Source organism: Vombatus ursinus, unplaced genomic scaffold, assembly GCF_900497805.2.
Source record: "Vombatus ursinus unplaced genomic scaffold, bare-nosed wombat genome assembly UNPS02013709.1, whole genome shotgun sequence".
Taxonomy (NCBI): Eukaryota; Metazoa; Chordata; class Mammalia; order Diprotodontia; family Vombatidae; genus Vombatus; species Vombatus ursinus.
In genome coordinates this window covers 34765-62642 of record NW_020953487.1, presented here as the reverse complement: position 1 = coordinate 62642, position 27878 = coordinate 34765, and the positions used below count along the sequence as shown (strand labels likewise).

General features: G+C 44.7%; 1 protein-coding gene across 2 annotated transcripts; it reads right to left on the bottom strand.

Moving 5' to 3' along the window:
* Nucleotides 1–27878, bottom strand: LOC114040589 (arf-GAP with dual PH domain-containing protein 2-like). Of its 2 annotated transcripts, none has more exons than XM_027858705.1 (10): nt 27770–27878; nt 27062–27156; nt 24689–24780; nt 20252–20331; nt 17904–18016; nt 16260–16406; nt 10629–10712; nt 5377–5439; nt 1881–1958; nt 1–630 (listed from the first exon to the last, which is right to left on the bottom strand). In XM_027858705.1, the coding sequence occupies exons 1-10, from the start codon at nt 27861–27863 to the stop codon at nt 292–294; spliced, it is 1185 nt and encodes a 394-aa protein (XP_027714506.1). In that variant the 5' UTR covers nt 27864–27878; the 3' UTR covers nt 1–291. The 2 variants fall into 2 exon arrangements, with proteins under 2 accessions (XP_027714506.1, XP_027714505.1); XM_027858704.1 differs by having other exon boundaries at nt 277–630; nt 27026–27156.

The following is a 27878-nucleotide window of genomic DNA, read 5'->3' as shown; positions in this document are numbered from 1 at the left end:
TGAGTTTTCCTTCTACCAGAGATCTGGTGGATTGGGAAAGGCGGGGACCAACAACCACCTTTGAGTCAGTGGTGGTGACATTCCTCCAGAATGAGCAGCATTGACTCCTCTGGAGGGGTGGGACCTGTACTTTTCAGGGACAGAACAAGAGAAACAGCAGTGATGGCAGAGACCCTGACCTCGTTTAGTGTCCTGGCATCCTGGGAAAGTCCCCAGGTGGCTGGAAGGAAATTCTAAGAAAAAAATCCAAACGTGACATTTTGTTGCCTGTGTGACTTTGAACAAATAATTTCACTTCCCTGGTCCGCAGTTTCCTCCACTTGTAAAATGGAGATTGGACCGAATGGCTTCTGAGGCCCCCTCTAGCTCTATGTGGACGTCTATGATTTTGTGGGTCTTACCATGAGGACTGAGGGCAGTCATGGGGAGGGCCAGGACGTGTTGTAAACTCTCCAGCCATTCCTTTTGTTCCTTGTCGTTGGGACAGGCGAAGACAAATCTTCGCTCTGGGGTGATGATGGTGATGCCAGCCTTCCATCGGTTCCCCCGGATGCCCTTCGGGAGTTCATTATGGATCTCATACCCATGCTCCTTGCTCCCAATAAAAACCTGACCCTGCTCAAATGCGTCCTGGAAGGAGAAAAGCAGGTGGGGAAGTGAATGACACGGAGGCAACCGTCGCCCTGCGTTGCTGTGGCCCTACGGGAGGACTCTCCCTTAGAGCTCATCTTCTTCCTCTTTTCCCAATGGATTTAAGGGTCTTCCAGATATTTTTTGCTGGGCGCCCCAGAACATGATCAAGCAGCAGCCCGACTTGAAGCCATAACTAGGGTGGGACAAGTGAGACTTTTTGTTTTTGTTTTCTTCCCAGGGTACCAAAATTTAGAAAGCATAGACCTCGAGCACCTTTATCAGATAGGAACTACCAATCTTAGCATCTCATTAACATAAATAATTAGTCCTAGAGACCATATCCCTCCCTGCTGGACTCCCCAGTAATAACCTCACAGTGTCCTAGACTATGTGTCTCCCTCTCACAGAAGTGTGTCAAGAGTCTCTCCCACCATAGTGTCTTATGTCCCAAGGTCCAAGGTCCCTCTTCCTTATCCTCCTTATCCACCTCGGCTGAATTTGGATTTGCCACAGAGTATAAAAATTGCTGATTTCTCTGTTTCCGGGTAAGGTGAAGATTTGGAAAATGAATGATTTGCATCCAGGATAAGCATTCCTAACCTAGAGTACAGGACTTCCAGGGAGTACCAGAAGCTTGTCAAGGGAGTATAGGGACCATCCTAAAATTAGGAGTATTAGTGGCCGGCGGGGGGGGGGGGGGGAATTGTAGATTAGAGGGAGAACAACTCGATGATACCATAAAATGTTATGTACCGAATAAAGTTTTTTTAGAAAAAATTAATATTTTTATCTGCATATACATGGGAAAATATAGAATTTATTTCTTTTCATATTGAATGGGGGAACAAGAAGGTTTGCTGAAAGCCAAGGGTCTGGAGACAGAAAAAAGCTGAGAATCCTTGAACCAGAGAACAACTAATTCCAGAGGTTATGATGGTAACAACAACAAAAAAGAAGCAGGCTCATTGAGCTGTAGCAGGAAGGATTTAGGTTAGATACAGAGAAGGAAAGACATATCTGACCCTAGAATGAACAACCAAGGATGGAGCTGTCCATTGGTCTTAGATAATTCGGGAGCACGTCTACCCAGAAACAGAAGGCTGAACGAGATAACTCTCTAACATGTATTTCCACATCCTTTAGTAAACTGGCATTCCCTATGTAAATTACAGTCATTGTCCACACTAGATTCCACACTTCCCTTTGGGGGCTGGAGCTCCCTTTGAGTCAACACAATTGTCCCTTACCAATGGGTTCTTGTAATACAGCAGCCTCCTCTCCTGAGGGTCAAGAGCGAACCACCGTTTCTTAAAGGCTTCTCTCTGCTACGAGACAGAGACAGATTATATCATCAGAGAGAGACAGAGACAGATAAACAGAAAGAGGAAGGGAGACGCAGAGACAATGAACCTCTTTATCACAGAGGATGGGGTGACGAGCACCTCCCAAGGCCAGAAGTCACAAACCAGACGTGGACTGAGCCCATGCAGAATGCCAGTCCCCCAAACAGGCTAGGGACTTCCCTAGGATGTCAATGGGAAGAGCATTCAGGGGACTGGCATGTTGATGCTTCTTTTCCCCCTCCAAATACCTCCTAGGAAAGATCAAACAGTATAGATTATCTCTCCCTGACTTCTGGAAGAACCATGGGATCATAGATTTAGAGCTGGAAGGGATCTTATAGGACAGAATCTAGCTCCTCATTTTTACAGATGAGGAAAATGAGGCACTGAGAGGCAAAGTGACTTGCCCCAAATCAATAGGTTATAAGGGGAAGAGATGGAATTTGAACTCAGGTCTCTGACTGCAACTCCATTAGTTTTTCCACTGTACTCACTCCAGAACCCCTTCTTCCAATTAATCAATCAACAAGCATTTGTTAAGTGCCTACTATGTGCCAGGCACTAGGCTAAGGATGGAGCAGTCCCTACTATCAAGAACTTTCCTTGGACTCATGATGGTGGAAAGTAAATTGGGAAGAAATCAGCCCTTCCTCCTAGTTCCCTCATTCCCTAGTTCCCTCACATGGCCTTGCTCTCTTACTCTCCTGATATAGCAAAAGTCCGTTCATGTGGGGGAGGGAACATTAAAAAAGGGATTTGTAGAGAAACCCCACTAAGTTGATAAGAGCCATCCCCACAATTCTTTTCTATTCCTGTTTTTCCCACAGGTTGAAGACCCTATAGCTCCCTCAGTCATGTCCCCTCCCTGATAGGTCTCCTCAGGCTCTGAAAATGTAGGCTTTTTGACCAAAAAGGAAAATGACAAATGCTGGAGGGACTATGGGAAAATGGCTATATCAATGCATTATTGGGAGAGCTAGAAACTGGGCCAGTATTTCTGGAAACTAATTTGAAAATGTGCCCAAAAAGTTATTAAATTGTACATATCCTTTGACCCAGTGATACTCCTACTAGATCTAAACTCCAAAGAGATCAAAGAGAGAGGAAAAGAATTCAGTTGGGCAAAAGAATTTATAGCAACTATTTTTATATTGGCAAAGAACTGGAAACTGGAGAGATATCTCCATCAACTGGGAGATGATTGAACAAGTTGTGGTATATGAATGTTATGGAATGCTATTGTTGTTGTTATTCAGTCATTTCGGTCGTGTCTGACTCTTTGTAACCCCATTTGGGGTTTTCTTGGCAAAGATACTGAAGTGGCTTGCCATTTCCTTCTCCAGCTCATTTTACAGATGAGGAATCCTGAAGCAAACAGGATTAAGTAATTTGCCCAGGGTCACACAGGTAGTAAGTGTCTGAGGCTGGATTTGAACTCAGGTCTTCCTGACTCCAGGCCTGATGCTCTATCCTAGCTATAAGAAACGATGACAGGGATGGTTTTAGAGAAACCTAGGAAGAGTTGTATGAACTGATGCAGAGTGAGATGAGCAGAGCCAGGAGAACAATTTGTACTACAAGACAAATGAATTTGAAAGACTTAGCAACTCTCATTAACATAATGACCAAGCATGACTCCAGAGGGCTCACGATGAATCACTCACCTCCTGATAGAGAGGTGATAAACTCAGTGCAAATATATATGGGCAACATGCAAATTTGTTTTGCTTAACAATACATTTTTGAAATGGGGATTTTGTTTCTCCTTCTTTCTCAATGGGGGTGAGTGAGAGGGAAGGAGAGAAAGCAGATTTTTGTTGACTGAAATTTTTTAAAAAGAAAACGTAGCCACCACCACACACCCACCTCCGCCATCCCCTCCTAGAGAGAAAAGCGCCTCTCTCTCTCTTTCTGAGCTGTGGTCTAGAAGCTAGGACGTAACCCTTTCATCAGGAAACAGACATTTCCCTTTTTCAGGTTGTGGGCAAGATGTCTGAGAAAAGGGAAGCCTGAAAAATCAGACAAGTCAACTGCTCAGGAGGACAAAAGTCTAGTCCTTGAATGGAACTCAGCCCCAGCCCCAAACCATTCTAGCGTGCAGGCTGTGGGTCTGGGGGATGATGTAGTACCTCTGAGTCATTGGGGACAGTCAAAAAAGGAGTCTGAGGAGCCTGTTTTTTCCCTCTGTAAACCAGATACAGGGTCCCCAAGAACAGAGGAAAGAAAAAGAGCTATGTGTAAGCCTATACACACATACGTGTACAAGTGGGTCTTTATATCTAGCATATGTGTATTTGGGCAGTGTGGCAGAGTGGACTAGGAATGAGGAAGACCTGTTTTTGAATCCTGCCTCTGACTCTTATTAGCTCTGTGACCCTAGGGAAATCCCTTGATCTCAATGAGCCTCAGTGTCCTTCTCTGTAAAGTGGGAATAACAGCATCAGCTTCACTGGGAGGCCATGAAGATCAAATGAGATAATGTATTGTACAGTGCTGTGCAAACCTCAAAGGGCTATGTAAGTGTGAGTTATTATTATTAAGTTTGTGGGCTATTTTCTTAAGTTTGAAGTTACTTAAATCTGAATACAATGGACTTGCTGTTTTTAGCTGCTTGGAAATAAGTCAGCCTAATCTAACAGTAGAATGGGATAGGGGCTATGTTCTTTCTCTACTTCTGCAAGAGTGGTGCTCCTTCAAAATTATCTTCTATTTATTTTGCATATAGTAATATGCGTGCACATTGTTTCCCCAAAACTGAATGTAAGCTGCTAGAGGGCAGGGAGAATTTCATCTCGGTCTTTGTATCTCCTAGTATCTGGCTCATAGTAGGTCTTAATAAATGCTTGTTGAATGACTGATATCACTGCCAAGAGATTTTATTGTTTACTTGTGATTGCCCAGAAATAGGGGTTGAGAGGAAGGGTGGCAGCTAGGTGGTAAGGTAGATAGAGTGCTCAACCTGGAGTTAGGAAGCCCTAAGTTGAAATCTGCCCTCAGACACTAGTTGTATAAACCCTGAGCAAATCGTATAACCTCCGGCTGCCTCAGTTTGCCCATCTGTAAAATGGGATAATAATAGCCCCTGTCTTCAAGCTGTTGTGAGGATAAAATAAGATTCTATTTATAAAATGTTTTGTAATCCTTAAAGGACTGTATAAATGCTAGCTGTTAATAATTAGACTGAGGTGAAGAGACTTGTCTAACTTTTCACTTTGTCTTCGAGAGTTCAGATAACACTGTTTTTTTGGGGGGGGGAGTGTCTTCACCAGGGCTCTTCATCTAAGACACCCACGACAAACTGATTTAAAAAGGTGCCTCCCTCCTACCTCCCCCAACCACCTCCCAAGCCTCTCTCCCCAACAATACTAGATCTCCCTGTCCTCCCCGCCCAAGAGCATACCTTTGGGCCAGTCTTTTCCATGTAGCCTTGTTTGAGGTAATTCCTGGTGATGTGAGGCAGGAGCTAGGATGGAAAGAGAGGTTAACACTGATTTCCTGCCCCATCCAGCATGGCCCACTCCATTTTGAAGCCCACCCACCACAATATGTTATCAAGCTTGCATTTGAACTCATAACCAAAGGGAAGTCTAGAATGGGGAAGAAGGTATGTTTGTTATCCACAGGATTATATTTGGAGCATGAGGGATTGCAATATTACTACTGAAACAGAATCACTGTCAGGTAGCATAGATAGGATACCTTTCCAGCTCCTCATAGAAGAGCTCTCTGTCTTCTCTGTCTGGGGAAGTTGTAGGAGTAAAGGGCCATGTCCGAAGCATCTTGCTGACTCTTTTTAGCCCTATCTACCAACCTTTGTGAGAGATGCTGGGAAAGTCTGATGAAAAGTACAAGCTATCTTACACTCATGGCATGAGATTACTCCTATGCCACACTCTTACAATGTATTTTCAATCTCTCCCTTACTGGCTCTCTCCCTACTGCCTACAACCATGGCCATGTCTCTCCCATCCTCGAAAAACTCTCACTTGACCCTATATCTCTTCTGCCCTCTGTAGCTAAACTCCTCAAAAAGTCTATCAACAACAGAAGCCTGCACTCCTTTTCCTCTTACTTTCTTCTTAACACCTTACAGTTTGATTTCTGACCTCATCATTCTACCAAAACTACTCTCTCCAAAGACACCAATGATCTCCTAGTGGCCAAATCCAATGATCTTTCTCAGAGGCCAACAGGTCTACTGCCCTCATTTTAAAGATGAAAAAATTGAGGTCTATAGAAGTCATATGACTTGCCCAGGGTCATACAACCAGTAAGTGCTAAAGGCAAGATTTGTACCACTGTCTTCCTGTCTCCCTGTGTCTTCATTCTATCCACAACACCACCACCGGCTTTCCCTCAGGCTGACACCCTATTCAAACAACAGTTTACCATCTGAGACTATAGGAAAAATCTGGACAAATTCTTGAATCTCATGAGTCCCCTTCAAACTTCAGAGACTACACAAAGCAGAAAGGGAGAGGGGAAAAGAGTTTATGGTCCTGAGCTCAAGTGCATGGTCTGGCAGAAGAAGGAGAGAACAAGGAGGAGCCAGGGAACAGGAGAGCTCAGAGGAGCTGCCTCTGCAGAGCAGAAGTGAGGGTTCTGAGATGGGGAACACTGAGAACTGAAAACTGAGATTTGTCACCTAAGACTCAACAATGAACAGTGAAGGTCCAACAATGGTAGTTGGCTGGTGGAGGGAAATTGATCAAGGAGATGAATAAGGCTGCTAGGATCATGCCTGACATCATGCATGGAACTATGGAGGAGGATGCAGGTCCAAGGAAGGATGCAAAGGCCCTGCATCATGATTAAAAGAGCAATTCATTTAAGAGGTGGATGTCCATGGGTGAGGAACATGGCATATGACATCTGATTTTTTTTTTTTTGGAACGGAGAGGGATGTATTAATTGGTTTTACTAATATTTTTCTCTTCCTCTTTTTTAAAACAAATTTTGTTTTAAGGGACAGCTCTCTGAGAGGGAGCAGAAGCAGGAAGAAATGTAGGTGATATTAAAAACAAAATATAACAATAAAATATTTTTAAATAACTACATTATATAGCCCTTTAAGGTTTGTAAAGCATTGTAATATGTTTTCTCATTTTTTAAAATAAAGAGCATTAAGTTTTGAGTCACAGAGGACTGAAATCCTGGCTAGGCCATTCATTATCCCTGTGACCTTGGGCAAGGCATTTGATACCTCCTGGGATCTCAGTTTCCAAATGAGAGGGCTGGACAAAGTGATCTCTCAGGTGCCTTCTGGTACTAAATCTGTAATCCAATGGACATGGTTTGGTGAAAAGATCATTGGCCTTAGAAGGTCAGAAGACCTGAATTCAAGTCCTTGTTCTGGTACAATCTAACAGTGTAACCTCGGGACGGTTGCTTGACCCATCTATAGGTCAGTTTCAGTCTCTCTAAAATGAGAGAATCGGGCTAAATAATGTAGAAGTGAGCTAATGCTTCACCATTCTAAATCAGGCTCAGATAACTATTTGGGATAATAGGCCCCAAGGACAGGAAAAGCCTGGAAGGGAGAGGAGGAGATGAGGGCTGGGGGGGGGGGGGAGGAAGATAAAGGATTAAGATGGTTGAGGGAAAGGATGGGAATGAGAATGCTGCCCAATGACTAACTTCCTACTGTTGGGTCAGCAACATTTTGAAAGCCACTTCAGGTCAAATAAGGCTAAGCATTTGTACTTTGTTCTGTTTGTTGCTGCTGAGTCTTTTCCAGGCATGTCCAACTCTCTGTGACCCCGTTTGGGATTTTCTTGGCAGAGGTCCTGGAGTGGTTTGCCATTTTCTTCCCCAGCTCATTTTACAGATGAGGAACTGAAGCAAATAGGGTGAAGTGACCAGCCCAAGGTCACCCAGCTAGGAAGTGTCTGAGGCTAGATTTGAACTCATGAAGACGAGTCTTCCTAACGCCAAGCCTGGTGCTCTGTACCCTGTGGCACTCCCTAGCTGCCCCACTTTGTCCTGCTATGGTCTTTCAAAGCGATCCCACTGGCCTGAAATGCACAGAAAACCCTGCAAGAGGGGAGTGTGGGCTCCCAGGCCCAAGGCCCAACAACGTACACCCCTTTAATTTCATCAGTTCAGAAGCCCTCCTATCTCCACTCATAATCACAATGGAAAATACTTCCATTTTACCCACTCCAAAGAAATGTTTCGCTTGTTTTCAAAGCCCCAGTTCCAGCACTTAGCACCGCCCCTTCCACTTTTTCCCTCCCTCTCCCCACCCTTCTTTGTCCAAACCCTCAGTCCGGCACATTCTTCCTGTTTCTGACCCCATCTCAGTCTGTGTCCCAGTCAACTCCTTCCTTAAAAAGACAGCTGGACACCAGGCAACTGAAGATAGAGGAGTCAGATCTGTCCTGTTCCTTCCTGTTTCAGTTATAACAGAGACAATCCAGCCTGCCTACCTGGGCACATGGTTGTTGTTTGTCCTTCATTCTGGAAGAAGACCATGACATCGGGAAGGTGATGTCATGGCTTGCATGCTACCCAGGTGGGATGCCAGGAGGCAAAGGCCCATCTGTTCCACCAGAATGGAAACTCCCAGAGGTCAGGGGCAGACCCAGCACCTACCACAGTACCACAGGCACAGAGTAGGCACACATGCTTATTGAGTTGAATGGATGGCCTTGGGTTCTAACCCTAGCCCTACACAGATTTCGAGCCAATTGGTCCTATTCTCATAAAAGCCAGATTGAAGTGCTGAGGTGGGGAAAGTGACCTGCCCCTGGTCACATAACCAGTAAGGTCCTCATCTGACTCCAAATGAAGCATTCATTCCACAACCCCACACTGTGTAACTGCTGAGACTTAATTTCTTACTCTGTGAAATGGGGAGAATGATACCCGTCCTACCATTCTCATAGGGTTATTTTGAGGACTAAATGTAAAACTGAATGAAAGCTGGGTGGGATAAGGGAATAATAACCAGCTGTTAAATCAGTCTCCCTAAAGTATACTCTTCATGATGTCATTCTCCTATTCAAAAGCTATCAATGGTTTCCCATTGCCTACTGAATCAAGGTCAAACTCTTTAGCTTGGCATTCAGGGCCCTCTGTGATCTAGCCCCAACTTCCTTTCCCAGACTCCTCTCTCTGCACTCCCCTTTATCACATCTCCATCTCTCCCAGACAAACAGCATGCTATGAAATGGGGATAAGTCAGCATCCCTGAAACACATCCTATGTTTTATGATCTCCTGCATGATGTCTTCTTTGATTTCTCAGCCTTAAGTAACCTTTACCTACTCAGAAATACCACACCATGTTGTTTGCCTTTAGCATCAGAGACAGTGGCTATAGCCCAGTGAACAGAAAGCTGGCCTCAGAGTCAGGAAGACTTGATTCAAGTCTTGCCTCTGGTACAAACTTGCTGTGTGATCCTAGGCAAGTCATTTAACATCTCCATCACCCAGGGGACTCTAAGACTCCACGGTGCATCACAAGTGCCGCCCTCTACTGGTAGAGGGAATCTTTTCATCCAGAGGTCCCCACACCATTCAGAGCTCTGATCCAAATGCATTTTTTACATTCTGTTTTGTGCCATTACTCATTTGTTTAAGAGGGACATTTTGGATATGTTAAGACCTGAACGAACTGATACAAAGCCAAGTGAGAAGAACCGGGAGATCATTGTGCACAGTAAAAGCAATGTTGTAATGATGATCAATTATGAAACACTTGGCTGCTCTGATTAATGCAATGACCCAAGACAACTCCAAAGGGCTCATGATGAAAAATGCTATTCACCTCCAGGGAGAGAACTGATGAACTGAGTGCATATTGAAGTACAATTTTCTCATTTTTTCTTGCTTTTTAAAAAAAATACGGCTAATATATAAATATGTTTTCACATGTGTAACTGATATATTGTTTGCCGTCTCTGTGGATGGGAGAAGGAATGGGAGGGAGGGAAAGAATTTGGAACTCAAAATTTAAAAAGAAAATAATCTTTAAAATAAATAATTAATTAAAAATGTTTGGGGGGCACATTTTGGTATGAAAGGCAAAATAGCAGGGGTATGGTAGTAAATGTTTAACAACCAGCTGGGGGCAGGCAAGGAGAAAAATGTAAACACAACAGATTTAAGTTTCATTATTTCTCCTTTTTCCCATCACTTTCTTAAGTCTAGACAATCAACAAAACAAGAAATCAAACCTTGATCTATAGCATTTACCAATTTCCAAAATGTCAATGTTCACACTGAATAATTTAACAATCAGGCTCTCTCTAGTTTGAGCTGGCTGTAGCATACCCTTCCAGCAAGGTATAATGGAGAAAGAGCTGACCTAGAAGCTGGGCAGATCTGGATTCGAGTCCTACCTTTGACATGTCCTGGTGGTGTGGCCTTCAGTACTCTAAGCAACTAGTAGAGGGAGTTTCCTCCCTGGGAGTTCCCTATATTAATGAAATCCCAGTTCCAGTACTATCTTGATATAATGAAGGGCTGGGGTGTTCTGGAAGTCCGAAGTACAGGAATTTCTTCCCTCTTCCCTTTGCATAGAAGACTGGGTGCAAACACGTCTCTGCTCCAGAGGATTGAGACTCAAGAGAAAACTAAAGATTGCAGCATGTGGGGAGAGCAGGAGTGTGGAAGAGTCCATTGAAATCAGAACCCTCATGTAGCTCACCTCAGACTCTGGGAGCTCAGGAAAGGCTGTTTTCAGGTAGTGTAGACGGGCGGCTCGGAGGGCATTGAACCAATCCACTATCTCCTACGGAAATACGTAAAAATAGGGTCAAGGCAGTTAGTAAAGTGAGGAGGCAGGCTCCCTACATTTGGGGAGTGAAGATTAGATTGGTTTCCTGGCTGATAAAGAGTATCAGTCATGTGCTCCCTACTCAGCCATGCAACACTCAGCTCCTTTCCCCCTGCCTGAGCATGCTTAGATTTCTCTTATTCTATAAAATCTTGTCTCACACTCAAGGCATTGTGTCCCTGCTTCACCACTAAACTCCAAGAAAAAGTCCTCTGCATTTGCATTCTCCAAATATTTTTCATCATCTATTCCTATCATTAAAAAATATATATTGTATATATGTTTACTCATTTATAAATTATGTATATTACATTTATAAATTTATGCATATAAATTGTTGTGCTAGTAGTTATACACATTATAAAACTTAAACAAAAATAGAAATTATAAAAGGTTGAGGTAAAGAGCAACTTATATTGGATCCTAGAGTCAATGGGGAGCCACTGGAGTTTATTGAGGAGAGGAGTGACAGGGAAAAACATGCACTTGAGGAAAATCACTTTGGTAGCTGTGTGGAGGGTAGGTTGGAGCAGGGAGGAGCTTGAGGCAGGGATCCCAATTATGATTCTGAGGAGAGGTGATGAGGAATTGGACTAGGGTGGTAGCTATGTGAGAGGAGAAAGATGTAATATATCACATCCATCAGCAAGTAGGGTCAACAAGTCTTGGTAACTGATTGTAATGTTGGGTAAGGGAGAGTAAGGAATAAGGATGATTCCAAAGTTATAAACCTAGGTGCCTAGGAATGCTCTTAATAGAAACAGAAACATAATAGAAAGAGACAAGAGATCAGAGGGAAAGAGAATGAGCTTTGCATTGGATATGCTGAGTTTGAGATGCCAGAGTGGGAAATGTCCACTGGGTAGCTGGTGACACAAGATTGGAGCTCAGGAAAAAGCCCAAGGCTGGATACAGAGATCTGGGAGTCAAGTCATCTACACAGAGATGCTAATGGAACCATGGGAGTTGATGAGATCACTCAGAGAGAGGATGGAGCGGTAGAAAAAAAGAGGGGGCTCTAAGACAAAACCTCAGAGCGTGTTTGGTATACCCATAGATAGGGGATGAGATGCGATGCTTGGACGATGATCCAGCAAAGGAAATGGAGTAGTCGGACAGGTAGAAAGACAAGTGTCAAGAAACCCCAAGAGGATGTCCAGGAAGAGAGGATGACCAACGGTGCAGAGAAGTCAAGAACAACGAAGACTTTAAAAAATCCACTGGATTGGCCATGAGGAGATCACTGGCAACTTTGAAAGGAGCAGTTTCAGTGAAGTGTCTCGGAGTGAGCAGAAGGTAAGAAAGTGGAGGTAATAAGCATCAACATGGGAGGAGATGGTCAACCTTGAAGTTTGCAATAGGGGGGAAAATCATGGATCTGAGTTCAAATTCAGATTCTGCTACTTACTACTCCAAAACCTTTTGGACAAATCATTTAATTTGATTAGGCTTCGGTTTCATTATCTGTAAAATGAGGAGATTAGACTAGACCACAGGGGTCAAACAGCCCCACCCAGCCCAAAATGCTTTGGGGTATGACCAGAACCAGATTAAAATGTAATGGGGAAATAGTTAACAAAATAAATAAAAATAATATTAATATGTGGTTTTCTAACCCAATATGTGACCTCAGGGACTCTAGTGTATGCTTTAGTGGCCTCTGATCCTTTCTATTTGAGTTTGACACCATTGGACTAGCTGACCCTGAGGTCTCTCCCCATGCTCACTGCACGGTCCTATCTACCTTAATTCTTCCCTCACTATTATCCAAGAGGTTGCTAAGTCACAACTCTGCTTTCACACTCTCTTACATCTGTCTCCTCTCTATTCAGAGCTACCACCTAGGTTAAGGCCCTCACCATCATTCTTTTTTGTCTTTCTCAATGGTCTCCAAACCCTCTCAATCCACCCTTCACATTTATTGACCAGACTGTCTTCCTGAAGCACAGAGCTGCTCACAACCCTTCAGTGGATCCCTGTTGACTCAAGGATAACATATGAACTTCTCCCCTGGGTGTTGAAGGCTCTCTACAATCTATCTTTCCAGCCTTATTTCACATTATTCCCCCGTATCTACCGTCCATTCTACCTAAACTAGGCTGTCGTATCCCTCTGCCCTGCTGCTTCCGTGCACTTCCAAAGGTCCTTCCCCTTGTCTAGAATTCACATCTTTCTCATCTCTTTTTGTTGACATCCTCCCCTCTTTGAAGTTCAATCACCTCCTTCATAAAATCTTCCTCCATCCCAGGTGAAAGTGTCTCTCCTGCCTGAAATTGCCTTGGAGCGCTCTGGGTCCCTCCTTTGCTCCTATCACATTTCACCTTGGATTATGCTTCTTTGCCTACATCCCCTGCCTTCATCTTCGTAATGCCAGCATCTAGCAGAGGGTCTGCCTCATAGTAGATACTTAATAAATTCCTGGTATTTTCGACCAAATTAAAACATCAGAACATCTCACGAGCCTAATCTAAAATACAGTTGAGGGGCAGGTAGGTGGCGCAGTCGATAGAACACCGGCCCTGAAGTCAGGAGGACCTGAGTTCAAATTGGGCCTCAGACCAAACATTTGACACTAGCTGTGTGACCCTGGACAAGTCACTTAACCCCAACTGCCTAAAAATAAAAAAAATAAAATAAAGTACAGTTGACTTGCATGGCCAGAGTAGCCTTAAAAAGAAAAAAAAGAGGATTATTGAGATAAAAAACACAGGGAACAAAAGACTGGAGAGAAGCACAAACAAGCAGGATAGCTTTGAAAGCTACAGGTTGACCTAATAATATATTTAAAAAGAAAAGCAAGCTGTATGTAATGAAGACCTTCAGCTTTATGTACAATAATCTTTTTTTGTTCTATATATGAGAATATCCAGGGTGGGGGAAAGGGGGAGGGTACCTGGGTGGGGGGGGCAGATTTATTAAGTTCAAAATAAAAATAGGTTTTAAAAAAAAAAAAGACTGGTCTTGATCATGGGACTATTAGCATCCATGCCAATCCTTTCACAGTATATAACACGAACAGCCAAAATGTTACTGACACCTCAAAAATGCTTTCCATTTCATCTGTGCATATACTATATGTACGTAGTTGTTTGCATATTATCTACGCCATTGGAAGGTATAGTTCCTTAAGGGTAGGGACCATGTTTTTCCCTTTCTTTCCCTAGGTTTACCAGGTGCCTGGCACCTAAGAAGTGATTGGTAAATACTTATCAGCTGAGTGACTGTGCCTCTAGAAGTGGGCTGCACAGACAGCAAAAACAAGGTATTTGGAAAGTACAGAGCTAGAGTACCTACGGTGAGGTGCCAGGGGATATTGGAGACCCATCTTGTTCAGGCTGTTATTCGGGATGAGGCTAGGCTTGGTGGCCATTGTCAGAACTGCTCCAATCACACTGTGAGAAATGAGGGGTGCATGGAAAGAGCCTTGGATTTGGAGCCAGAAGACCTTAGCTCCTAATCTTGGTCCTACCTACCCACTGGGTGGTATTGGAGAAGATGTTTCACTCCCCTGGACCTCAATTTGTCCCTCTGTAAAATCAGGGGTTCCATTAGATGACCTCTCAAGGCTCTTTTCGAATTTAACTTGGATTCTTTTTGTGGTTCCTTGAAACAACTCCAACCAGCTCACCACAGTCAATGGTTGAATTGTCCAGGTGAGCCTTTACGCCTCAGAAATTGCTGAACAATACAAACCAGGCCTTGATTTGTTTTTTTGTTATTGTTGATTGTCAAGACTTAATAAAATGATGAAAAAAATGGTAATAACAAAGAGTAAACTGAAGAGTGTTTCCTGTGTACATTTTTTTTTCCTGAAGAACCAGCTGTTAAACATTTACCAACACACCATTGGGTAGATCCATACCTGTGATTTTATTAGCATAGGGAATTTCCAGTTTGGAAATTCCCTCTACCAGTGAAGATGCCATACCCTTTTCTGGGACTTAATCTTGTTGCCTTTACCCTGAAAAGTTAAAGTGACTTGCCCAGGGTCATGAAGCTAGAATGTGTCAAAGGAAGGATATGCACCCAGGTCTTTTTGATTTCAAGGCTGGTCTCTCCACCCCACCAAATGCCCCTCAATCTGTGTTCCTATGACGGGGACAGGGCAACCTCTGACATGGCAGGTGTTGGGATTCCTGGAGGGCCCCCTCCTCCTCTTTTTTTGGCTACCAATCAAGAAAGAACATCTGGATTCTGTAGATTTCTGCCTTTCTCTGGAAGCCTTCACCTATTGGCCAACCCTGTGACTGTCCACACCAAGAAGCAGGGAGCCGAAAACCTAAAACAGATAAGCCCTGCCCTGCAACTGGTACTCATCACCCTGTTGCTGATAGTAATAAAGATGAGAGCTGGCATTTATGTAACACTTTAAATTTTACAAAATACTTTACAGGAGGCAGCTAGGTGGCGCAGTGGATAGAGCACTGGCCCTGAAATCAGGAGGACTTGAGTTCAAATCCGGCCTCAGGCCAAACACTTGACACTTACTAGCTGTGTGACCCTGGGCAAGTCACTTAACCCCAATTGCCTAAAAATAAAAAAATAAAAACAAAAAAAATGCTTTACAGAATTCTATTATTTGACTCTCCCAAGGTGAGGTAGATTGAACAAATATCCCCATTTTGTAGATGATTAAAAGGAGGCAAAGAGAGATCAGGTGACTTATCTAAGGTCTCACAGATAGTAGCAGAGCCAAGATCTGAACAGTCTTGCCTGTTTGGTCCTTCCCAGGACTTTTTAAAACAGGGGCTGGTCCCTTGCTTAGCCTCTCTTTTCTAGGAGTGTGGAACCTATGGCTTCAAGGCTGCATGTGGCCTTTTAGGTCCTTGGGTACAACCTTTTGACCGAGTCTGAGTTTTACACAGCTAATCCTTTAATTAAGGGGATTTGTTCTGTGAAGTTTGGATTCAGTCAAAGGGCTGCACTTGAGGACCTAGAGGGCCACATGTGGCCTTGAGGTCACAGGTTCCCCACCCATGCTAGACTCTCTGTTGCCTGGTCCCCAAACTACAGACCAGACTCTATCTCCACCTCTATGTTTGGCCCTTTGCTCCCTGCCTGTCCCTCTATGCTCATGCTGATCTCCTGGACCTCTCAACCTGGACTGTTTCACTACATTTGGGACCAAGGTACCCACTTCTCTCCCCCAATTTCTCTGACTGGGCTTCTCATCCACCACCACTCTTGCACCGAACCCAGATTCTCTGCCCTCCATGGACTCCCCGAACCCCCAGGACTCCCTCACACTAACTGATTTCCCCTTTGTGATCCATTGCTACCTAAAAAAACCAGCCCCTGGGGTTGCCTGGTCTTTGGTCTGCCTTGTTTTGATGCCACTACAGATTTAGTGGCTGGAGATTAGTTAAGGTAATGCCTTTCATCCACGTAGGGAGAATGTCAAGGCACAGAGGAGAATGATTAAGAATAGAAATGACATTAGTCAGCCAGAGGACCCTGGGTCTGGTATCCTAACAGAGAAGCTGGGGGCTCTGGGCTATTTACCTTCCCACTCTCATGATATACGAAGAGGTTCCTGGTATGGCCATCTCTCTTGTAGGTGATCTGCAGCCCATGGGGGTTTCCTATCTTCTCTGTCTGAAATGTGGCATTCAAGTCCTTTATGCTGATGATGGCTTTGGGTGCTTTTCCCTGAAAGAAAAACAATCATCCTGCAGCAACAATCCCTTTACTAGACTAGAAGCTGTTCCCTAATGCTCAGTACACAGTAGGTGCTTAATAAGTGTTTGTTGAATGAATAGATGAATGAATGAAAGGAGAGTGATAGGCAGCATGGTGGCCTTATCCATCCAATGCCTCTCAGCTCCTAGTTCAACACAAATACTCACCGTCTCACATATCCAACCCAGCCACCCCAGCTGCTAGAGCTTTCCCTTCCAGGGTTAGGTCCTGTCTATTTTTCGGGTACCTTGCCCGTACCTATCTGTATTCATGTTGCCACTCCCATAAGAATGTACACTGCACGAGGACAGGGTCCGATGTTGCCTTTGTATCCCCAGCACTCAGCACTGTGCCTGGCACATAATAAGTTCTTAATAAATGCTTACTGACTGGCTCTGCCCCTGCTCGTTGAACCAAGGAGATACGGTCTAGGCATCAGGAGACCTTGGCTCCAGCTCTGGGTCTAACACTTCCTAACTCTGTGACCTTGGGCAAATGGTTCAACCTCTCTGAGCCATTTTCTTCATTGGTAAAGTGGGATCTTGGGACCATAGCTTTAGAGTGAGAGGGACCTTGGAGACCACCTAGTCCAGCTTCCTCTATTTAAAGATTTGCCATTTACATTGTCAGCTGGATGCGGACCACCCTTGCTCCCCAAGGTCCTTTGGGCCTTACCATCTGTCCTGCTAGCTCATGTACTTCTTGATCTTTTCATCTTCCATAAACTGAATATGAGAATGAGCTCCCCTCTATGTGTTATTGTTCAGCCATTTTTTAGTCATGTCCAACTCTTCGTGGCCCCATTTGGGGTTTTCTTTACTGGAGTGGATTGCTATTTCCTTCTCCAGCTCATTTTACAGATGAGGAAACTGAGGCAAACAGGATTAAGTGACTTGCCAACAGTCACACAGCTAGTAAGTATCTGAGGCTGGATTTGAATTCAGGTCTTCCTGACTCCATGACCAGTGCTCTATCCACTGTGCCTAACTGCTCCCCTTTATGTATTATCTCCTTTAATTAAAATGTGGGCTCTTTGAAAGCAGGGACTGCCTCAATTGTCTATCCCTGCTCTAAAGACATAGTAAGAGCTTAATAACTGCTTTTCATTCATTGCTGTTGTCTAAAAATACCCTTGGTGCTAGGGTACAACTGGCTACAGTTGAGCCCTCTATTGGGATAATGGTTGACCCTATTGACCTAACCCAGGGGTTCTTAACCTTTGTGTGTGTGTGTGTGTGTGTGTGTGTGTGTGTGTGTATACCATAGATTGCTTTGGCAATCCAATGATGTCTATGCTCCCCTTCTCAAAACAACGTTTTTTAAATGCACAAAGCATAATACATAGAATTACAAAGGAAACCAATTACACTGAAATGCAGTTATTGAAATATTTTTTTAAAAAACAAGTTCATAACCCCCAGGTTCAGAGCTCTATTCCAACCTGTTAGAACCAACAGTAACACTTACCTCTTCTTTGGTGTAGTATTTCAAAAAGCCTTCTCTTGCCAAAAGGACAAACTTCCTCTTCAGATACTGCCCATTGTCCCTTCCCCGTTTCCATAGGAGCCCTTCTCGGTTGTCTTTAATCAACAAAGATGAGAAACAGACCCATCAGCACCTCTGGTGCCACTCCTAAATCCCCTCACCAAAGAATCCCTGGATCGATTTGGTTACTTCAGTTCAACAAGACCAGAGGCTGCTCCCTTGAGCTCAACAACCAAATGTTGTTGAGAATATGGCGGAAGGAGCAAGGGATTTGAACTCAGGTGAGACCTGCATTAGAAAGTATGCTCTTCGCCTAAAACAGAACCTGGCATTTTATAACTACTTGTTGATTGATTAATTGATCCAAATTCAGTCTCTGACACTTAACATGTGTGTGACCATGGATGACCGACTCATTCAACTCTCAGCCTCAGTTTCTTGATCTGTAGAATAAGGAGGATAGTAATACCAGTAGTACCCCCCTCATGGAATCGTAATCAGGATCAGAAGAAATGATATACATAAAGAGCTTTGTCAACCCCAAAGAGCCATTTAAGTATCAGCTATCCTCATTATTGTTCTCCAAATAATCCAAAGTGTGGGTGATGCCAGTGGAAGGCAGAGAGGAGACTGACAGCACACACAAGCCTAAAAGAGGGCGTAAAAGACAATATCAAGGAGAGCCAGGATCATCAGATGGACTGCCCGACAGACTACAGAACTATCCGTGAGATGGTCAAGGAGGTAGGAGGCCTACAGAATGTTGGAGAGATCTTCTCTGGAGGAATGTGGAAATGTACTCACAAGAAAGGCAAACAGGATGAGATCACCATCGGCATCGATGAGAGCTGCGATAGATGCTGGATGTCCCAAGCCATTAGGGACACCATACCCCAGGGGTTCCAAGTTAAGGGCCTCTGGCCTGAGTGAGAAGAGTCATTCCTGACCCCTTTTCCCAAGGATCCACCAAATCAGATGCAGTTTTATTATCCACATATGGGTTATTTCGTTTGTGAATTAGCTGTAGCAAGTAGCTATAGCAGGAAGTTGGAAAAATAAACAAACAAATGTGTTTGTTTGTTTGTTTTACAGAAGCTTCTGAGCCATCAGAGCCACCAGAGGGCTGGTCTCTTCCAGCTCTGGAGTTATGATTCTCTGTGTGGTTTAGGAAAGCAATTTTATTTCTCTGGGCCTCAGTTTCCTCATCTGTAAAATTTAAGGGTTGAACTAGAGATCCCTTTCAGCTCTTGAGCTTTAATCCTATGGACAGAAAATCCCCGGCTGGCTATCCCAAAGTATCATATATCAATTTATATAATCCTGATTAACACATTCTATGGTCTAACCATAGTGACTTAATAGGACTAAGGCTAAGAACTGGACCTATGATTTCATTAGTAAAGGAAATGACCAAATGAGGAAACTTGCTCTACCGATGCAAGTCAATACCTTCTCTGCAACATAGCAAGTTGCCTTTGACAAGTTTTGGACAAGGACTTGATCAAGGTCACATAGCCATTTCGAGTCAGGCAGGACTTGAACCCAGGCCTTTCTGGGGACAACAGCTCAAACACACAGCAGTTTATGGTTTCAGAGCCCTAAAGAAGCTCGATTCATTTGATTTGATCCCCCTTTGTGAGGTAGGTGGCCTGGCATTATCTCCATTTTACAGATGACTAAACTGAGCTTTGGAGAGACTAAGAAGCGTGCCCAAGCCCATAGCAAATAAGCAGTAGTGCCAAAGCTTGAACCTATGCTGGGTTCACTGTGTGGTCCTCTGTGCCAGGCTCTCTGGAATTGGAGTTCTGTAGTATCTGTGTTGGCACCAGGTAACTGAGAGCTGACTACACTGATTTGGCAATCGTAACCAGCCAATCAATAATCACAACCTGGCTGTGTGACTCTGGGTAAGCCTTTTACTCTTTCTGGGACTCAGTTTCCTCATCTGTAAAATGGAGGCAATTGGATTCATTGGCCTCTAAGGTCCCTTCTAAATGTATGATCCTGGGTAAGTCACTTAACTTTTCGGTGTCCCATGAAGTTCTCTCATACAATAACTTATAGAGCAGGTTCTGATCTGCTACTGATGGATACAAAGTAAATTTTCTCATCCAGAATTTCCCTATATGAGTGAAATCACAGGACCTCTATAAAATGAAGGAATTGGACTATGTCACCTTTAAGGACTCTTTCTGCCCTGAATCTCTTATCTATATGTAAAACATAACTGGAGAGCCAGCACCCCTCTGTTAAAATTCTGCTCGTGACACTGGAGTCATATTTTCTTGTGCCCATTAAAACACAAACTTCAGCAATAGAATCTGCCTTACCAGAGATGGTCCAGGTGAGGCTGCCAGCCACAAACTCCTGTCTTTCATATTTGGCTCGGATCCATTGCTCCTTTAAGACCCTGAAGAGAGAAAGGCTGTGGTTAGTTAGCTGGGTCTGCAGCATTTTTTTCCACAGGAAAATTAAGCTCTTGATGAAATTCCTATAGCTGGATGGAAACCAGAGGTACAGCCTTATACGAGGCTGGTACTAGGCTCCCTCCTCCAAATAATCCCTGGTTGGTAAAGCAGGGACCCTGACTCCCCTAAACTGTTTGAACCCTCAAAAAGGCATTGGAATTTAGACAATTAAGCTTGCTGAGTCCGTGCTCACTCTACGGGCTGTGACAGGAGTCAAAGAGCATCTTCCTGACAATGTCACCTGTACCTTCTGGAAAAAGAATACACAAACAGAGAGAGAGAAAGAGAGAGAGAGAGAGAGAGAGGGTAAGCTCTCAGGATTAGAGCTCTCATTGATGTGAAACTCAGATTCTAGAACTAAGAAGTCATCCCAAGACCTGGGTGTTTGTGGTGGTGGGAAGTGCTGTGTCCAGGCTGGCCACGGATTTAGCAAGGATTTCTTGGGTAAATATTGAAAGAAGACCAGCCCTGGGCCCCGGACTTGGGCTTTTAAAGTGTTTAGTGGATTTCTTTGGGGTTTTTCCAAAGCAGTTTAAAATGTCCTCAACTTTCTAACCCCTTTTGATCATATCCAATTATATATGTATATGCATACATATGAATATATATGTTTGTGATACAAAGGTGTGCATATATACACATATATGTTATTTGCACATAATTATTTGCATGTTTTATCTCACATTAATTAGACTGAGAGATCCTTGAGGGCAAGGACTGATTTTGCCTTTCTTTGTATCCCTAGAGCTTAGTTCAGTGTTTAGCACATAGTAGGTATTTAATAAATGCTTGTTGACTTGATTTTGAGGTTAAGGAGTAAGGACTAGAGATGGGTTCAAAACCTTCTCAAAGGTATCTGGGCATATCCCACCCCCTTAACCTACCTCTGCTGCCTCTAAAACAACAGCCCTAGGCAACGCCCTCCGGCACTCAGGCTACTGTTTCTCACTCCCTCTCTAGGAAAGGGCACTAGCTGCTTTGCTATCTTGGGACTGTTGCCTTGAATAAGAAAGCTAAGTTCCTGGGGTGAGACTTTGCGCCTGCCACAAGATCTGCCATTTCTGCAGCATGTGGTCTCCCCCATTAGAATGGATGCTCCCGGAGGGCAGTGCTGGATTTCTTTGTTTGTTTTACCATCTCTTAGTACAGTGCATGGCACACAGTAGGCGCTTAATAAATACTTGTTGGCTGACTAATTCTATGCCTCTGTTTATTGGGCACAGGGAGACACAGTCTAGGCATCTAGGTTCTAGTTTTGAGCTTCCTAGCTGTGTGACCTTGGGCAAATGGTTTGTCTCTCTGAGCCTGTTGAGCCTGAGCTAGAATCATGCATTTACAGCTGAAGGGTCTTAAAGGTCACTTAGTCTAACTCCTTGCTTTTAAATATTTGCATTTTCTTTTTTATGGTTTTTTTAAATGTTTATTTTTTAGGATTATATATATATACATATGTATATGTATATAAATATATATATATTGGCTAGGCAATGGGGTTAAGCGACTTGCCCAGGGTCACACAGCTAGCAAGTGTCAAGTGTCTGAGGCCGGATTTGAACTCAGGTCCTCCTGACTCCAGGGCTGGTGCTCTATCCACTGCACCACCTAGCTGCCCCTTCTTTTTATATTTTTAGTTCCAAATTCTCTCACTCACTGCAGCCCCTCCCCTACCCATTGAGAAGGCAAGCAAAATGATGACCATTACGTGGATTTGCTTCTTCCACTACCAGCTGGATTCTGACCCCCTACATACCCTACATCTCTGTTGGAGATATGCCCAAACCCCATTCTACTCTTAACTCTTGGACACACTGTCCTCTTGGCAGGGAACCATCTGCCCTGACATTGCTCCCCCAGGTTCTCAGGACCTTGCCTTCTTCCTCGCTACTTTCCCTACCCAAGTATTTTCTGGCCTCGTCCTTTCATGAAGAGAACATGAATATAAGTCTTCTTGTATGTGCTTTGTCTCCTAATTAGAATGTGAGCTCCTTGAGGGCAGGGACTGTCTCAATTTTTCATATGTATGTTCATTACTTAGCATAGTGCTTGGAATATAGTGAGCACGTAAAAGAAGTCCTATTATTATCCCCATTTTACTGATGAGGAAACTGAGGCAAACAGAGGATAAATTACTTGCCCAGGGTCACATAGCTAGTGAGTGTCTGAGGTTGGATTTGAACTTAGGTCTTCCTGACTCCATGTCCAGTGCTCTATCCACTGCACCACCTGACTTCCCCTATGTATCTGTATCTATCTGCATCTATCTGCATACTGTACCAAGTATGTTCATATTTATATCTATCATGTTGCCATTTTCAAAGAGCTTTCACACCTTATTTGATTCTTACAACAATGCCATGAGGAACATAGGGGAGGCGTTTCATCTGGAATGGATGGGAAAACATTTTTTAAGTGCTTCCTACATTCCAAGTACTATGCAAAATGATGAACATACAAATGAAAAATTGTTACAGGATGGCTGTACTTAGAATGGAGAGACTGGCCTCTGGGACCCATGTCTCACTCCTAGAACATTCCAGACCCTTTTGCTGTGTTTCAATACTCTCTTAATTCAATTCAATTGAATTCAATTTAACAAGCGCTTTATTGAACGCCTACCAGTTCTAGGCAACAGCAAAGACAAAACCCTGAGTCCCTGACCTCAGGGAGTTTACATTCTACTTCTGCAATTCCAAAGTTAGGAGACTGGGAAGTCCAGAAACCTGACTTTTGCCTACCTACCTAGGTAGACTGCTACCCAGGAACCAGGCTTAGTTTGGGGCACACCCAGTACCGTCTCTTTCAAAGGCAACTTGGCTCTTCCCTTGAGCCAGCCTAGGTAAGCATTTGAAATGGTGAGATGCTCACTAGGTCCAGAGAATCTCACAAAATCATGCAAGTCAAGGGGGTCAAATCTCAAGTCCATTTTAAGAACACTTGTGAAACTACCCAAGCCCTCAAGGGTTTCCACATCTGAAAAGGAACCCAGTATGTGAAAGATGGTGACATTAAAGAATCAAGGTACTCCATTCCGTCAGTATGATAGTGGAGTTGACAGGCGTGGCTCTGGTAAGCCGTGGTCGTTGGCCCAAAAAGAGGGTTGAGTTCTTGCTGCATATGCTCAAAAATGTAGAACGTGATGGAGAACTAGAGGGTTTGGATGTGGATTCTCTTGTCATTAACCCTGTCCAGACTAGTAAGGCTCCCAAAATGCACAGGTATACTTACAGGGATCCTGGATCACTCAGCTCACGTAAGAGTTCCCCTTATCATAATGATACGATACTTACTGAAAAGGAAGAACTCATCCCTAAGTCAGAAGAGGAAATTACTCAAAGGATGCCCCAAAAGAAATGGAAGAAACCAAACCTTATTGCTCGGGAGTAAATGTGCCTTGAACGTGCAAACAGAAGTGGAATTAAAAAGTTTTTAAGAAGAGAGAGGAGTCACAACCCAGTCATCCCATCCAACACTCACACCTGACTCCTAATCAGCCCAGTTGCTTCTGGAACAAGGAATTATCAGAGCTGGAAGGGACCTCAGAGGCTATTTAATACAAATTCAGGGAAGGAATCAGAAGTTTCCTCAGAAGGGAGGTGACTTGTCCAAGATCATACAAACTAATGAAGGAACTAGGACTAGAACCCAAGACTCCTGACTGCCATGCCAGTGAGACTTCCCCTTGATCACACTGCCTCTCCAAAGAGGAAGTCGCCTGGAAGACTTTGGCCTTGATATCAGGAAAAACATTTATATTTAGAGCTGGAATAAATAGGCTGCCTTAAGAATCAGCAGGTTCACCCTCCCTGGTGGGTCTTCAAGCAGAAGCTAGAGGACCACTTGTCTGGGGGGTCATCCTGGGGGTTCCTTTCCTGTACAGGTTGCATTAGAAGGCTGCACAGGAGCTTTTCAACTCTCTGTGATTCTGTGACCTAAATTCTGGTTAGATTAGCTGCCAGCCAAGCGTAGGCTCTCTCCGTGGGCAAAAACATTAGAAGTCACAAAAGGAGAGATGAATGAGCAGGAAGATCAGAATGATGTAGTGAATATAAAGCACTGGGCTTGAAGTTGGGAAGACCTGGGTTCAAATCCTGCCTCAGACACTTATTAGTTGTGCAATCTTAGGTGAATAATTTAAACTTTCTCAGCCTGAGGGAGCTGAACACAATGGCTTTCCAAAATCCTTCCAGCTGTAACTCTACGATCCCATGAAGGCCTGAAGGTCAAGCACTGGGAGTTCTTTAACTTGAATGATGGTAATGGGAGGGAGACCAGCTCAGACCCTAAAAGAGCCCCACTTACAGGCAGTCTTCAGACTGGGGGATGTAGTAGAAAGCAGGGACTTTTGCTTCATATTTTGCCTTGGAACAGAGGTTTCCGTTTCGTGTCATGAACTGAAAAACAAAAGTCAGCTTGGCGGCTGGTGGCAGCATCAGCGTCTGGGCCTGGGCCCTTCCTCCTCTCCAGCCCCCACCTCCGGCCTGCCTCTTGCACTCACCCATTTCCCTGCATGATCTTAGAGCCTAAAATGTGAAATGAAACCACAGCAAGTGCAGACAAATTCCTGTCTTTCAAGGGAGGCGCACCATGGTCATGGGAAGAGGCTGCTGCCCTGGTCCTAGAGCCACTGCTGGTAATTCGGCCATCAGTCTGGTGGCTCTAGACTGCAATAATGAGCTCTAGCCACAGGCAACTGGGGAACCAACTTGACAGACAGAGAGACCAGCCTGGCATGCTGCTGGCTAGGACAGTGGTAGAGCAGGCTCGGCAACCCTGGAAGGGTTGCCTTCCAGGAGAGCAGAAGGATCAACGTTATTGAATCAGGCAGATGCCTGCAAACACTGGGAAGCATTTGGGGGCTTGGCATTTGGATTCGTCACACATCTGATTTTTCCGTTTTGACCGGATGCTTTGACATCTTGTAGCCCCCTGAGGCAAACCACCAGGGTGCTGAAAACAGTGGCTACTGCTGGACTCTCACAGACCAGGCTGGGAGGAACCGAATGCCAACCTTTCAGTTAAAATCTCTGCCCATGGACACAGTTAACTCTCTATCATCCACACTCACTTTCTGTATTGCCTGGGGGATCTTAACACCCAGCTAGCTGCTTACCAACCAGCACATTTCTGGACAGCGTCCTAGCCATAAGCATGCGACAGCTCTGGAAATGCAAGTGTGTGTGTGTGTGTGTGTGTGTGTGTGTGATTTCTTTGTTGTAGGAAACTCCCAGGTTAGGAAATTCCCTTCACTGATACAGCTTGACAGCTTCTCTTCACCATACAGTCTTAGAGAGTTTTCCTGGGGCACTAAGAGTTTAAGTGACTTGCTTAGAGTCTCAACGTCAAGATGTGTTAGAGATGGTATTTGAACTCAGGTCTTCCTGACTCCGGGACAGCTTTCCGTCTCCTATACCAAAATGCATCTTGCATTCTCATTTTAACATCACCCTGAGCTGAGCTTCAAGGAGGTAAATTTTCCTGGGAAAAAGGACTGGGGTCTATTTCCCCAGTCAAAGAGATTTGGGGGAATTATCTGATATTTGGGGATTTTATGGCCACCACTACCCTCTGTGAGAGAGGCAGCCTGACGATGGGAGAGAGTTGTCTGCTGAACCAGGAACACCTGGCCCTAGGTCCCTCCCGGACACATGCTGACGGGCTTATTTATATTTTACTCTCCTCCACCACTCACTCTATGATCCTGCCAAAATGACCAGCTACATGTTCCTTAAATACATACATATGCCTTTCCATATTGCATCTCAGCGCCTTTGTATGTAGCTGCTTCTTATGCCTAGAATACACCCCCTTTCTCACTCTCCTCCCCCTTGAATCACTGGCTTCCTTCAAGGCTCAGCTCAAATGCCACCTTCCCCTGGAGGCCTTTCCTAGTCCCCCGCCAAGTGCTAGAACCTTGCCCTCTAAGGTTAACTTACCCACCTCAGTAAGTATCTTATGCCCATGCTTTTGACTGCCAGACTTCGCTACGAATTCCAATGTAAGTTCCTTGAAGGCAGAAACTATTTTTGCCTTTTTTTTTATCTCTAGCACTTAGCACCGTGCCAAAACACATAAGTGCTTAATAAATGCTGATTTACTAGGGGTTGTGTTGACTCGATTTAACCTTTCAGTGCTCAAGGCAACTCTCTAAGACTAAGCTGTAGAGAAGGAGGGAGATCCGTCTTGGTAGAGGGAATTTCTCATCCAGGAGTTCTCTATACCAATGAAATCAGAGGCTCAGTCCCTGAACAGGGATAAAGGAAGATTAGCCCCAGGGCTGGCTGCCCATTAGTATCATCGTTACATCTAAGAAATGGGAATATATGGGGGCCAGCCTTGAACACTGCTGCTCTGGGTTCAGTGTTTGTTTCTTGGGGTGATGTGGGGAAAAGCACTGGCTTGGGAAGCAAGGGACCCGGGTTCAATTCCCTTCTGTGTAGGCATCTGGGATGGAACCATGCGGTATGCACATGCTTTTGACTGATTGCTGGACTCCTCTATCAAAATGTAAGCTCCTTTGAGCAAATCGCTTCCCTCCCGGCCTCAGTTTCCTCCGCTGTAAAAGGAGAGAGTCTGGGAGTCCTCGTCACCTCCGACATTTTTCCGACTATGATTCTCTAGCCCCGTTCCCCCTTCTACCTCCACGATACTGTCATCCCAAAAGTCGAGTCGAACCGATTTCACTTTACTAATCTCAGGGAAGTTCCGGTGCACTCCGGAGCAATTCAGGCAGATGAAAATCCCCAGCTTGTAGGAGGCCCAGTCAGGATCTGCAGGGGGAAGAGAGGACAGCTAGAAAACTGGATTGGGGTGCGGTTTAGCTGCAGACGGATAGCCCAGAGTGCTGCTGCTGGCACTTTGGGGAGCAGGGATGGATTGTCGTGGCTGCGTTAGGAAGGGGCTGGTGCAGTCTAATGGACACGTGGAGGAAAACCTAGCCTTGCGCCAGAGTCTGGGAATCAGGGCTACTGGCTCTAACACCAATTCTCAAAAAGCATTCTAAGGGAGTACCCTGCTTTCTTCAAAATCCTCCCTCGCCCCATTTCCTCCAACAGGTGGACGCCTCACCTGCGCAGGAGTCTCACTGAATGCTAAACAGCCTCGCTGAAAGAACGGTGACTCAAACTACTGACAGGTCCACTTCTACGGGGATAGGAAGGACAGCGCTAGGAAATACCAACGGAGTGAGGAGGGTGAAGAGGGCTTGGGCCAGGGAGCCAGTAGAAAAGCACAGAGGAAACAAGGGAGCTGGGGTGGGCAGATGCAAGACAAGACTGAGGGCTCTCCGGGTGTGGGTCCGACTGCTGGGAGGCTTCATGGTCCAGGCTGGGGGTGGGCTATCGCCAGGCGCGCCTGGGGCCCCGAGGTGTCCGGGTCTCTTACCTGGCGCCCCGCAGTCCGCGCACACCCCGTTGCCGGTGCCAGCCGCGCGCAGCAGGTCCAGCAAGCGCCTCTTGTTGCGCTCCCGGTCCCCCATCGCCCGCCGGGGGCT

Bases quoted from the DNA above. Each gene is read 5' to 3' on its own strand.
- LOC114040589 (XM_027858704.1), bottom strand. From the start codon at position 27,863: ATGGGGGACCGGGAGCGCAACAAGAGGCGCTTGCTGGACCTGCTGCGC. The intron at 24,781-27,025 runs GTAGAAGGGGGA...TTTGTTTTTCAG, and splicing joins GGGATGACAGTATCGTGGAG to TTCATGACACGAAACGGAAA. The intron at 16,407-17,903 runs GTAAGTGTTACT...TTTTTCTTTCAG, and splicing joins AATACTACACCAAAGAAGAG to GGAAAAGCACCCAAAGCCAT.